The following is a 13,005-nucleotide window of genomic DNA, read 5'->3' as shown; positions in this document are numbered from 1 at the left end:
TTATCTATCTCTTTCAGACAATCATCCGTCATTTGGGTTAAAGCAGTCGCTGTTGAATGTCCTTCACGATATGCATGTTGAAAATCAGTGATTAATGTGATCAAAGAAAAATTGCATTTAATCTGTTCACTTACTATTCTTTCCATCAGTTTACTTAAAACTGACGACTATTAGATCCTGATAATGGCAATTTAAAAAATGTTGGCAGTGGTATTACTTTGGCAGTTTTCCACTGTTGTAAAGGGAGAAGAGTAAAGGACCTAAGCAACTCCCTTTTGCAACTCCATAGTTGTTGTATATGTCAGACATGTGGCCTCCTAGTTTAACATAGAATTTCCTCCCTCTGATGTATGTTTTAAACCAGCTTAGCACATGTTCTGAGAAACCGACAAGGTTTTCAAGACGATCGTTTAGAATATCGTGATTGACCGGCGGTCAGGTGGCGTAGCGGAGATTGCGTTCGTCACCAACGGCGGGGACGCTGGATTCGCCTGTTCGAATCCAGCTCCCGGCGTGTCACCAGCTTGGCTGGCCGTTCACACTAATACAATTGGCAGTATTAGAGGGTGGGAAAGCTGGCGGGGTGGGTCCGGGTCGACTCCTACAGTTCGGTCGGGGCGCCTGCTCAGCGCGGATAGGATCTAAGGGGGGTAGTGTAGGGTGCCCACCTGCCCACCTGTCCCGATATTGGGACGTTTGTCCCGCGTCCCGCTACAACATAACAATGTCCCGCAATTCCATTTAATTTTTTTTAATTTTTTTTTATTTAATTTTTTATTATTCAAATATACAAAAATTGTTAAAATGTTGTTAATTTAATGCCTCGTTCCAATACCCTCTTATATTTAAAATAAAAAAATCGGGCGACGTCAAACCAATGCGCAGCCGAGCGGAGCAGCTCGACTCGAGTCTCGCGAGTCGCGCTGCCTGTCACTGTCAGACAGTCCGAGGCCGAGGCAGCTGCAGTGTGTGTGACGTCAGTCATACCTGATGTTTCTGCAGAATAGCCTAAAGCTTTTTTACGACGCAGTGCTTGAAGTTGAGGGGGATGACACAACTGTCTGTGAGCTTTTCCAGCTCATGACCAGTCTAAGACTGAAACTTGAACAACGATCAAAGGACCGTTATTTTGGATTCGAGACCAGTGCTCTCATGCAGAGGTTTCCTACCACACAGGCTGCTGCGATCGAACAGGACTTTTTAATTTTCTATCAGAGAGCGCTCGCTTACCTAGACAAATGGTTTGATTTCTCTCATCAGAATGACCTGAAACAGGTGTCATGCTTGGCTCTCAAGAAGAGAGCATTCAGCTTCCAAGAGCTTCCAAGAGCTTCGCGAAGCAGCTGAAGCTCTTAATATCAGCAGCAAACTGGACTCTGCATTGTTTAAAAAATGTTGTGGGTTCACCAGACACATATTGCGGAGACTGTGCTGTCTCACCTTTTCTTTATGTTATATAGGGTTTGTGGAGACTTTGGGTCTCACCCTTTTTGTTATATGAGCAACTGAGTGATCCGCTATTCACAATAAAAACATTATTATATTGTGAAGATCAACCATCGCATTCCGTCTCCTCTCTTCTACACTTCACTGCTAATAATGCTCAGGAAAAGATGGCTGAAAAGACTTAGCTCCTGCTCTTTCTATTAATGGAGTGATTTTATCAGCTTGGATACCAAGATTGATGGTTACCTGCTTAATGATGAAAGTGTGATTAAATAAAGATGTTGGTGACATAGACAGTAGCGGCTGAGAAGGTGATTGGTGAAGCATCTATACAGTTTAATAAGATTAATAACAAAATGTGCTATATATAGCCTACCGTCTGCGTCGAACATGAAATAAAGGCATTTAAATAATAAATACATTTATTTAATTAGCAAAAGAAAAAGAAAAAAATTAAAATACGTGTGAAGGTGAGTAGGAGGTTTTTTATCCGGTAGTGCACAGGGAGCCAGTGTAATTGAATGAGGACGGGGTGATGTGGTCAGATGAGTTGGTGCAGGTGATGATCCTGGCAGCAGAGTTTTGGATGTTGTAGTCTGTTGAGGAGTTTGGTGGGAAGGCCGGTGAGGAGAGCGTTACAATAGTCGATCCGGTATGTGACGAATGAGTGGACCAGGGTTTCCGTGTTTGATTGGGACAGGGATGGGCGGAGTCTGGAGATATTACAGAGGTGGGGGAGAAGGGTACAGGGAAGCCGTCAATGGTGATGTTTGGAACTGGGGTGTTTTATGATTTGGTGAGGGTGGATTTGGAGCCGATGAGCAGGGCCTCAGTTTTGCTGCCATTTAACTTCAGGAAGTTTCTGCTCATCCAGCTCCTGGTGTCCTCAAGGCAGGTGGTGAGGGAGGTGGGGGAAGGGCAGTGGTGGGTTTGGAGGAGATGTAGACCTGTGTGTCGTCTGCATAGCAGTGGAAGTGGACCCCATGGTGACGGAGGATTGTGCCCAGGGGAAGGAGATAGATGGTGAATAGGAGGGGACCCAATACTGACCCCTGGGGGACACCCAGTGAAACAGCTAAAAGTGGAAAAAAGGATTCTGGAGTTTCCAGCGTTTTCTCTAATGATTTTAGAGAAGTAGTCTTTCCTTGCTAAGCGGACGGTTTTATTATAGGCAGTTAAAGCATCTTTGTATCACAGCAAATAGTGTTTTTTGTTTTACTCCATTTTCGCTCAGCTGCATGACATTTATTTTTTTCTTTGTTGACCGCATTATAGTTCAACCAGGGGGAGGCTCTGGTTTTCTTCTTTAGTTTTTAGTGGGGCGACAGAATATAATACAGATGACAGTGCATCATTGAGATTTTCTACCATTTCATTTAGAGAGCTGTCATGATTGTGTGATTCATGTAGTCTGATAAGATTAATGAACTTTGATTCAGCCTTGTCGTTTAGGAGCCTCTTTTGAACTATGATTTATTTTTTTGTTTTAGTAAGGGTTATTTGAGCATCAAAGAATATACAGTGATGGTCGAAGAGAAGTAATTCAGTTATTGAGAACTGTTTTATGCTTAGCCCAGTTGTTGTTATGACTAAGTCTAATGTATTTCCAAGCCGGTGGGTTGCATTTGTTATATGCTGTGTTAAATAAAAGCTATCCAGTAGATTTTTTAGCTCTATAGTTTTGGAGTCTGTTTTCTTATTAAAATGAATGTTCAAGTCTCCATTTAGGATCACCTTATCGTATCTGGTAACACAGTGAAATCAGTTCAGAGAACTCCTGTATAAATATTGGTGAGTGTCTAGGCGGGCGGTATATTGTGATGATTATGGTTGATTCGGTTTTGAGTTCAATGGCAAGATATTCCATCGATATGAACTCACCTAGATCTGTGATTTTAAACAAGAGTTTTGAGGAGAAAATTGCTGCAACCCCTCCTCCTCTTCTGTTTTTTTCTGGGTATTTGATAAAAAACTATAATCTGGTGGGCAGGTCTCTATCATTATTGATGTAGCTGTGTCGTTATTGAGCCATGTCTCTACTAAGCAGATGCAGTCTAACTTATTATCTTTAATCAGATCATTTACTAAAATATTTTTATTGTTCAGTGATCTGACATTTAGGAGGGCTAATTTAATTTGTTGGACTTGTTCTATGTCATGAGAGGAGATCTGCTTTAGCTGGACCTTGATAGCTTTGAGATTAACAGCAGGTGTACACATATTTTATGGTGTATGGCTTGTATAGTTTTTTCCATGCCATTGGCTGGTTAATATTACCGGTATATTTTGAGAGATGGCATGGTGTTTGTACTATTCATTTAATGCTTTTTTTGGTGATAGCAGGGTACCCATCTCTTCTAGTGCATGATCGGCTGATTTGATGAGCTCTTTTGGGGACATTTGATCAGACGAGTTTTCCGGTGGCCCTGGGGGTTGGAACATCTTGTGCCATTCCTCGCGGTGAGTGTGTCCTTCGTGATTATCTCTCGTGCTTGTATGAGTTTGATGTCCTTGGAGGTCACTAAGGCATGACATATGTTCTCTGCAAGCGGCCTCGATCCGAGGCGATTTGGGAAAAAACCATTTCCTTGAAAGCATTCGGGATTACTCCAGAAAACATTAAAATTGTCAATGAATTTCAGTCTGTGTACATGACAGGCAGATTCTAGCCATGAATTGAAATGTATGTCATCGACTAAAGGCTTCTTGTCCTCTGCGAAAGCATGCAATTGGTCCACTGATGGATACATCTTGATATTTGTCTAGTGTGTTCATTAAACGGGTGAAATCCTCGTTCAGTGTTTCTGTGCCTGTTTTCTTTCGCAGGATGTCAAAAGATCCAGAGTGAATGACAATTTTTGTTCTGGCTGGTCCGATGAGTGTTGGAAGTATTTCAGATAACTCCTTGACCCATGTATTGTCTAGACATAGGTTTTCTGTGTTTGCCATTTCCACATACCTTGTTGTGGAATCTCCAATCAAGATGCAGTCTGTTTTCTGTGTGAAGTTAGAATTCTTTCCAACAGTTCTGGGGCAGTTTGTCTGTCGGCTCTCACAACAGTCCTGTGGCCTTGTTGCAATAGCCGTGCTAGCCGTCTCGCTAGCCATCCCATTAGCCGTCTCAATAGCCGTCCTGCTAGCGCTAGCCTCGTACCTTTGGCGTTGGCTACCATGACAATCCTGTGGCGCTCTTCGGCGCAGAAGTCTCTTCACTGTTAGCCGCTATCTCAGGCTATGTAGTGTTTGCTAGCCGTTTCGATAGCAACTCCTCGTCGTCTCGGCGCAGAGTAGCTCCGTTAGCTCTGCTAGTCTCTGCGTTTCGCTAGTAGCTCTGATAGCTATCCTCGTATCTTTGTTGCCGGCTAACACGACGTTCCTTTGGTGCCTTGTCATTAGCGTAAGCTCCGGTATGCTTGTTGTTAGCTTCGCTAGCATCGTTAACCATGCTTCTAAGTCTCTTTGCTTTAGGTGTTGATATGTGTAGTTCCGAGAGTAGATTGAAACTATTTCCTAGCGGAGCTGGGGGTGAGGTAATACGAGACGTGTTCCTGGTTAGTTTATTCCTCTTTCTAGCCCCGACAGTAGTCCACTGCTTTGGTTTAGCTCCTAGCCTGCAGGCCAGGGATCTTCTCCTAGCCTGGGCCAGGGGTCGTTCTCAGCCACAGTATCGGTGGCTATACTAGTTGTAGCAGCATCAACCATAGAGTCAATCATAGAGTCAATGAGTCGCTCATCCTGTTGAATTTTGTACAGGGTAGAAACCCGAGCCTCCAGCTCTACAATCCTCGTACCCATCCTCAGGCAACTAGCACATTCTGTCGGAGAGTCGAGTCCCGGCATCTTGCCTTATTTCCGGTCTCTTCAGGCTAGGCTAAACTAAAGCTAAGCTAGGTACTTAGCTGGTGATGGTGGGCCTTGTTGTCCTTCTCTGGTCGCTTCACAACTGGGGTCTTTATGAAATATCCTCACCTTCAGCAGTGCAATCCTCTCTCCAGGTGCTTGACACAGTCCTTTGTGTTTAGCTGATAAGACGGAGACTTCTTCATCTCGCTAATCCTCCCACGGAGAGATCCTGCTACTCGTCCTTTCGACGATGCACTGCTGTCATAAATCTTAATAAATAAATTCACAGTTCTGGAGAAGTACCATAGGAACTGGGAGTTAACGTACAGAGTATTTAGAGTTGAAAGGGCTATAATAAATCATTAAGGTAGCGATGGGCAGAATAACATGGAGACAGTAAAAAGCAGCTTGCAGAGCAGAAGCAGGAAGTCACATACAATACAACATCCAACCAGAGTGCTAATGTAATAGTAAAGTGCAATAGTAACATACAATGCACAATGCACTGGTAAAAGGCTTCATTTGGGCTAAATAGTTGGTGATTGCGTTCAAGTCGATTCTACAGACATCATCGGAATTAAATAATTATAATGATAATAAATACGACAATTACGTTTTGCATTTATAGTCATGACTGAATGAGGAATCAGCATTACACACACACACATGTGTGCGCGCTCCTTATGTACAGTATCTTCACTAACCGTCTGCCTCACCTGCTGCATCTTAATAACCCAATCGCATGATATAGTGGAATAGACTAAGAATAGATGAACGAATAGCTGATACTGTATACTGTACAGACACACGCATGCTCCGTAGCGCAACAGCGATTTGCGACTCCAAATGATAATAATAATTTTTTTTATAATCTCTCAAAATTAGATTAAATTAGATTAAAATGTATTGTCATCATACAGCACGTATAATACAACGAAAATAAGTTTGGCTCCAACCAGAGTGCAAATGTAAGTACAATAGTAACATACAATCAAGCCGTTTCTACACTGGCTCTTAGATGTGCGCAAGCAATGTGATAAATAAATAAAACAATAAATTATATCATAATAACAAGACGGTATATGGAATATTAATAGTCTATTCCACTATAGCTATATCCGAAGCGATCGGGTTTAGTTCTTATTTATTTATTTTCTGACATGGTTCATTGAGTCATGACTATAAATGTAAAACATAATTCTTAATGATACAAATAATGTCGTATTTATTATCATTATAATTATTTAATTCCACGGATGTCTGTCATATCAAAGTGATAAGATAAGATAAGATATTCCTTTATTGATCCCCTTGGGGAAATTCAGGCATCATAGCAGCATGGGGGAAGGGGGGGGGGGTACAGGTAGTAAAAACAACACAAGCAGTGTAAACAAATAGGTCAATATAATTTACTATCTAACTAACTGAAATATATATTGGCATGACATTAGCATGACATCTCATATAGTAATGTCAATACTGAACGACTGCGTGTTTGTCAAGAGCCAATCATGCAGTCATTCAGTATTGACATTACTAAATGAGATGTCATGCTAAATTATGTCATGTTCTACAGTAGGACTTACTACTATAATACCTAATAAAACAAGTCATTAGAATAATAGAAGCCTACTTTGCTGGAATGATAAATTTTGCACGTACACAGTACGTGTGTGCGCTCGTGTGCTGAGGCTGCCTCACTAAGCCGTTGCTCCACGCATTTATTTCATTTAGCAATAGGAATACATCAAACCAACAATATTTAATATCATAGAGAAGACAGTATATGGCATATTAATACAGTATATTACACTATACAGTAGCTATATCCGCGGCGATCGGTTTAGTTCTTATTTATTCTATTATATTGCTCCAGATACTGTTTAGTCTGGACTTTACAGAATAAATTAAATAAATTGTGAATTTAGTTCTGAACTGGTGCATGAAACTAACTCTACGCACTGTGGAGAACTCTGGACTACAATGTGTTACTATAAAACCTACCACCTCTTGCATAGTAACTAAAGCTAATTTATATTTTTCTCTGACACTCTTCTCCATCCAGATAGCCTCCTGCTTCCTGTCGTGCCTAGGAAGAAACAAAGAGACTTGGATGAAGGAAAAGGTCCCAGCTGTGATCAGTGTGGGAAAAGCTTCAGTTCAAAGAAGGCTGTCAAAAGGCACCAGCTCATTCACACAGGAGAGAAACCATATGCTTGTGACCAGTGTGGAAAGAGATGTAATCAGCTGGCTAGTCTGCAAATTCACCAGAGAATTCACACAGGAGAAAAACCCTATAACTGTGAGATGTGTGGAACAAGCTACAGGGATCCGAGTCAGTTGAGATGTCATCAGAGAACTCACACAGGAGAAAAACCCTACCAGTGTGACCAGTGTGGGAAGAGCTTTGGGGATCCAGGACACTTGAAATACCATTCGCATATTCACACAGGAGAGAAACCTTACACCTGTGATGAGTGTGGAAATAGCTTCAGAAGTCTGAGTCATTTAAAACGTCACCAGAGAATTCACACGAAAAAGACCCTACCCGTGTGACCAGTGCACAACGAGCTTCAGGAATCCAGGGCACTTGGAAAATCACAGCCGCATTTGTGGTAGCAAAAGGCTCATAAATACCAAAATCCTATGTAAAATACTTCACACACACTATATGTCTCTGGTCCTTATAACACATAAGGGTCTCAAAGGACATTTTCGAAGGTTCCAGAATGTAACTCAAGCATGTTACGGCTGGATAAAACCTGTTTTGAGTAATTAAACAGAAAGACACATCTGTATTTGGCTAAGAAGAAAGAACAAGACATGCTTCATTTTGCATAACACTCATATTTACCAGCCGTGTCAGTTTTGTATAGCTTACATGGTAAGAACGTCTGTGAGATCAAATTAAACAAGCTTATCTTTACAATGAATATGAACTTGGAGGTGTACAACTATAAAATATAAAAATGTTAAATCTCTCTCTGAAATCATCACTAATTGGAAAGTTCTGTTCGAACCCCGATTGGTTCTGTAGTAAGCTACTTAAGCGCGCTCATCCCATGTTTAAGGATGGCCTTTTTGCAGCTTGATAGTATCCACTTTCAATGGTTTACAAAACAAAGGCACTTTGAACTGTCACCATTTTTAAGTGAATCCTTACAAAGTTGGCTACAATTCCAGTATCACCCTCCAGACAAAGTAGATGAGATAGCTCAACATATCTTATGGTTTAATTCAAGTATATTAACACAATCTGCGCCAAAAACTAGTTAACTCGTTATTGCCCGCCATGCGTTGAGCGCCAGACACGAGTTAACTCGTTTTTGGAATCGTTATTTCGTTTATTCGCTATATCTATTCATAATTCATAGCTGCAGCCTCTGGTATACCCTTCAGAGCCTATCTGAGCTGGCAGACGGTCAACACCGCCCTCTACTGCCAGGCAGAGCTATTGCATCTCATTGTAAATGGGCTGTTGTGTTTTAGGAGCCGATCTGAGCTGGGCAGGCGGGGTTTAAATACTCAGGCGAGCCAGTTCTATACAACGATGGCATTGAACAGTAACTCCGCCCGCCCCTCATTGTGAAACGGTCGGTCCACTTGGGCTGTGGGGGGTGCTTAAAGGGGAACTATCTTATAAATGGCCTTTTTGAGTGTTTAGCATTGTTTCCTAGCTATGTGAACTTATATTAATATGATCTATGTCTCAAAATTCTCATATTGGCGCATTCTTCCAATTCTCCTCTCACAATATTCACCCTCACTGAACTGAGTCGTTTGAAAATGTGCCTATATGTGATGTCATATAGTCACTGCTGCATGTTAATGTTCAGGCGAAGACGACGCTCCGCAGTGGTTTAGGAGCCCAGGCTCAAAACAGCTCGAGATCTTGAGGTAGAAAAATGCTGTTTTTGAGGACTTGATTAGAAATACAAAACAATGAATAAAAAAAAATATATATATTACAGAGGTGTTCCATAGACTCACAGGAATTGTGTAAAAGTGCCCAAATAGTGAAAGAAATAGTAAAATAGTTCCCCTTTAACACATTGAGTGCCACGCCCCTTTGACCATATATGGGCTAGAGTGCCAGCACTGAAGTCAATGGGAGGTCGGGGAAATTTGCGAAGGCTTAAACTATATCTTAAATTATGGCTATGGGTCTAAAACACCCCTCGCTTATCAATGACTTGCTTGCAGTCAACATGTACGAAACGGATTGGTTTTTCATTGGTACATTTCCGCTTTATACCGTTTTGAATACGAGTATAGTTTTGGAGAGTTCTAGTAATTCCAGAGAAATTCCGCGATAATAGCTCTTTAGTGGAATACACAAAACACGTTGTCATTTTTTGGCTGATTTATGAATCATTTTCAAATAAACGCTAGATTATCGATAGTATATGTGTACTTATGCACGCTAGCGGGCTGAAAAATATATTATCCATGACCTGGTCAGCGCTAACGTCATACATACACACACACACACACACACACACAGACATGCTGCGATGGCTGAGAAAAAAACATCAGATTAACCCAATACTGGTAAAATAGAGTCCTTACCTTATCAGATGTTCTGCAAAAAGATTAATCAAATTCCTGATTGCCATTCCAAATATTGATCGTGTTTATTGATCCAACGTTATAGCACCAAAACACATAATCGACGCTGCTCCGAGCCTCGCCAGTGAATGTGATAACACGATACTGCTTGCCAGAGATGGGAAAACCTCGGGCCGGACTTATTTCTGATGCACATGCCCACCCAATCCAATCCAATGATGTGCATTACCATCCGGGAGACGATAGGCGGCGGTATTTGCCCTTTTTGAGCTCAGACCCATTCACAATGATAACGTCAGGCTGGATGGATGAAAAATGAATGGATATCGCTAATAAAAGAAATAACGATTAAACGACGAGAAAACTCATCATTGGCACTCAACGCGTGGCGAGTTAGCACGACTAATCTCGTCGTTGGCACTCAATGTGTTAATGTCTGAAGGAGTTGGCTGAAGACTCCTTGTCCTCTGCGAAAGCATGCAATTGGTCCACTGATGGATACATCTTGATATTTGTCTAGTCTAGTGTGTTCATTAGATGGGTGAAATCCTCTTTCAGTGCCTCTGTGCCTGTTTTCTTAGGCAGTTAGCCTCGCTGGTATGTGTGCCATTAGCGTCAGCGTTCTTTTTTTTTCTTTTTTTTGCATTTGACTAAGAGGTTGCAGGCAACTATGGCTCCATTCGACTAATCGGGGTCAGCCCTACTAAAGACCAAGGGTATATTTCATCAGCCGTATAAGATACAACAAAAATGGGAAGAACTTGTTGATGTACCACTTCCTTGGCATTTGATATACAATAATATATATGAAATAACTATAGACACCTATATGCGAGTCTTCCAGCTGAAAATACTGTACAGAACTTTGGCAACAAGGAGGATGTTAAGGATCTGGGGCATTGAACGGACAAATCAGTGTAGATTTTGTGTGGAAGAGACAGAAGATTTGCCACACCTTTTTTGGGTCCTTGGGTAGTTTTTGGAATGGTGTGCAAAACTGGTTATTGAATTGCAATATCAGTTGCTATATTGTTTTACAGACTGTACTGTTGGGTGACTTAACCCTTTCACTACCACACAGAAGGTTAACCCTTTACTATCACACTACAGACTGTCGCGTGGCAGTGAAAGGGTTAACCTTCCGTATTGTCGCAGTGAAAGGGTTAACCGTTTGGTAGTGTGGTAGTGAAAGGGTTAAAGAAATATAATCTTCCTTTTGTAAATGATTATTCTTTTGGGAAAAAGGTTAATTTTTAAAGCACACTTTATTCATGAATTGCAGTTGGAGATATTCAAAAGGCAGGTAAGGCATCACAGCATAATAGAGGGGTGATTGGTACAAGGTAATGACAGTCTAGAAGTGTTTAGGGATAGATGGAGTACACTTAGGGAGGCTGAAGAGTGGGAATAAATATAAGATACTTCTTAGTGGAGGATTAAGGGAGGCTACAATGGGGTTGCAGGGGATTGATGTGCTTTCGTTTTTTTTTGCTGTGTTATGGCTTGTTCTGCCGTCGCAGTCTGCTGCTCATGTGCTGTGGTGGTTGGTGTTTGGGTGGTCTGCTGTTGGGTATAGTTCTTCTACCGATCCTCAATTGTCTTTATTTTCTTCTTTTGTTATTCATGTAGCCTGGGGGATATTCAGGATGGCGTGGAATTGGGGAGCAGGAGTGATGGGTGGGGTACTTATAGAGTGTAGCAATATGATTTCATGTAAGCATTTCTTGTGAAATTTTGATGAAATAAGAAATTATTATTTGATGAAATGCATCTACTGTATCTGCACCCCTTTTTAATAATAAAATGTATAAAAAAAAAGAACGTCTGTGAGAATAACTTGAGATGGGCCTGGACAGGAGAGGATGGAGAAAGGTTGTGGAAAAAGCCAAATTAGGCAATATCCAGGATTACAACACAATTGTCAGCTAAAGTACCATACGCACACAGAAGTTTAGATGAGAATAACAGATGAGAATAAGGAGGCTTTCTCACTAGGCATCCGGGGCCGAATCCGAGCACGATTGCCCCAAAAGTAGTGTAATGAGAACGCTACATTCAGTCCCCGGGGACGGATAATCGGGACCACTTGAAAAGGTGGTTTGGGGAGCGAATCAGCATCCCTGGGCACGGAACAGCACGGAACGATTGCAAATGTGAGCACAACTGTGGTACCAAAACACGGAAGAGGCTTGCTGTAACAAGTGCTTCTGTCTGAGTTTTAAGGAGGAGGGTGCTAACCTGCTTGCCCAGAACAGAGTTGTATTCATACTTCAATAAAAATATTATTTAGGTCCGTTTGGGATTGAGTCTGTAAACCTGCTCCGAGGGAAGCTGTGTTTTTAATTCAGCTTATCTCTCTCTCTCTCTCTCTCTCTCTCTCTCTCTCTCTCTCTCTCTCTCTCTCTCTCTCTCTCTCTACACAGCACCTGGCTTAACACATTGACTGCCAGACCCGAGATTTCTCGGGTTAACTCGCCATGCGTTGAGTGCCAGACCAGAGATTTCCCTGGTTTTGGTAGTTTTTTCTTTTATTCGATTTTTTTATTCATTATATCATCACAGACCTCGGTGTTACCATAGGAAATCATTCTGAAATCCCAAAAGTGCAATACCAGCCGCATCCTGCTAGGTGGCAGTATCGCCCACCCTTTGAAACCTTTTTTCACACTGGGTGTTACATCTAATTCCCTCAGGGCACAGTATTTTCCTCCAGGCAAGTCTAGCGGTTCCCCCGGTCACATTGAAACGCGTCCAATGCCCCTCGATGCATGTGTTGTGCCAGATTATGTCGAGGACCCAATGGACACCAATACTGGAAATCGCGATCAGACAATTGGAATATTATTTTTGGGATACCTCCTAGTAAAGGTAAGGACTATATAACATAAATTCCACCTTGATCCTACAATGATTTCATATCGATCCGGCCGATCAACTTATGTAGTATTCAAAATGAATGCCGTTACTGGGGATCAAAGCATATTATGATGAAAACATAATACCTATTATATATCTTTGAATTGGAAATAGTAGCGTGTACAGGTGAGCAATGCCAACACTTTTAGCAAAATTCACGTATTGCTCCATAGCACCGTTTTCAGGAATTAGCCAGGATCACTCTGAAACTATACAATATTCACCACGGTA

At 41.6% G+C, this 13,005-nt stretch overlaps 1 protein-coding gene across 2 annotated transcripts in view; it reads left to right on the top strand.

The window, feature by feature from the left end:
* LOC311245765 (uncharacterized protein) overlaps positions 1-8,948 on the top strand; it is an 83,065-nt gene extending 74,117 nt beyond the window's left edge. For both annotated transcript variants that reach the window (XM_084335742.1, XM_084335743.1), the window contains exon 5: positions 7,355-8,948. In XM_084335742.1, coding sequence (XP_084191868.1) covers positions 7,355-7,845 — 491 coding nt within the window. In that variant the 3' untranslated portion in view covers positions 7,846-8,948. The remainder of the gene's footprint in view (positions 1-7,354) is intronic.
* The last annotated feature ends 4,057 nt before the right edge of the window (positions 8,949-13,005 follow it).

Source organism: Notolepis coatsorum, assembly GCF_963971535.1.
Source record: "Notolepis coatsorum genome assembly, chromosome: 19".
NCBI classification, from domain to species: domain Eukaryota; kingdom Metazoa; phylum Chordata; class Actinopteri; order Aulopiformes; family Paralepididae; genus Notolepis; species Notolepis coatsorum.
This window is presented reverse-complemented; position numbering and strand designations above follow the sequence as displayed.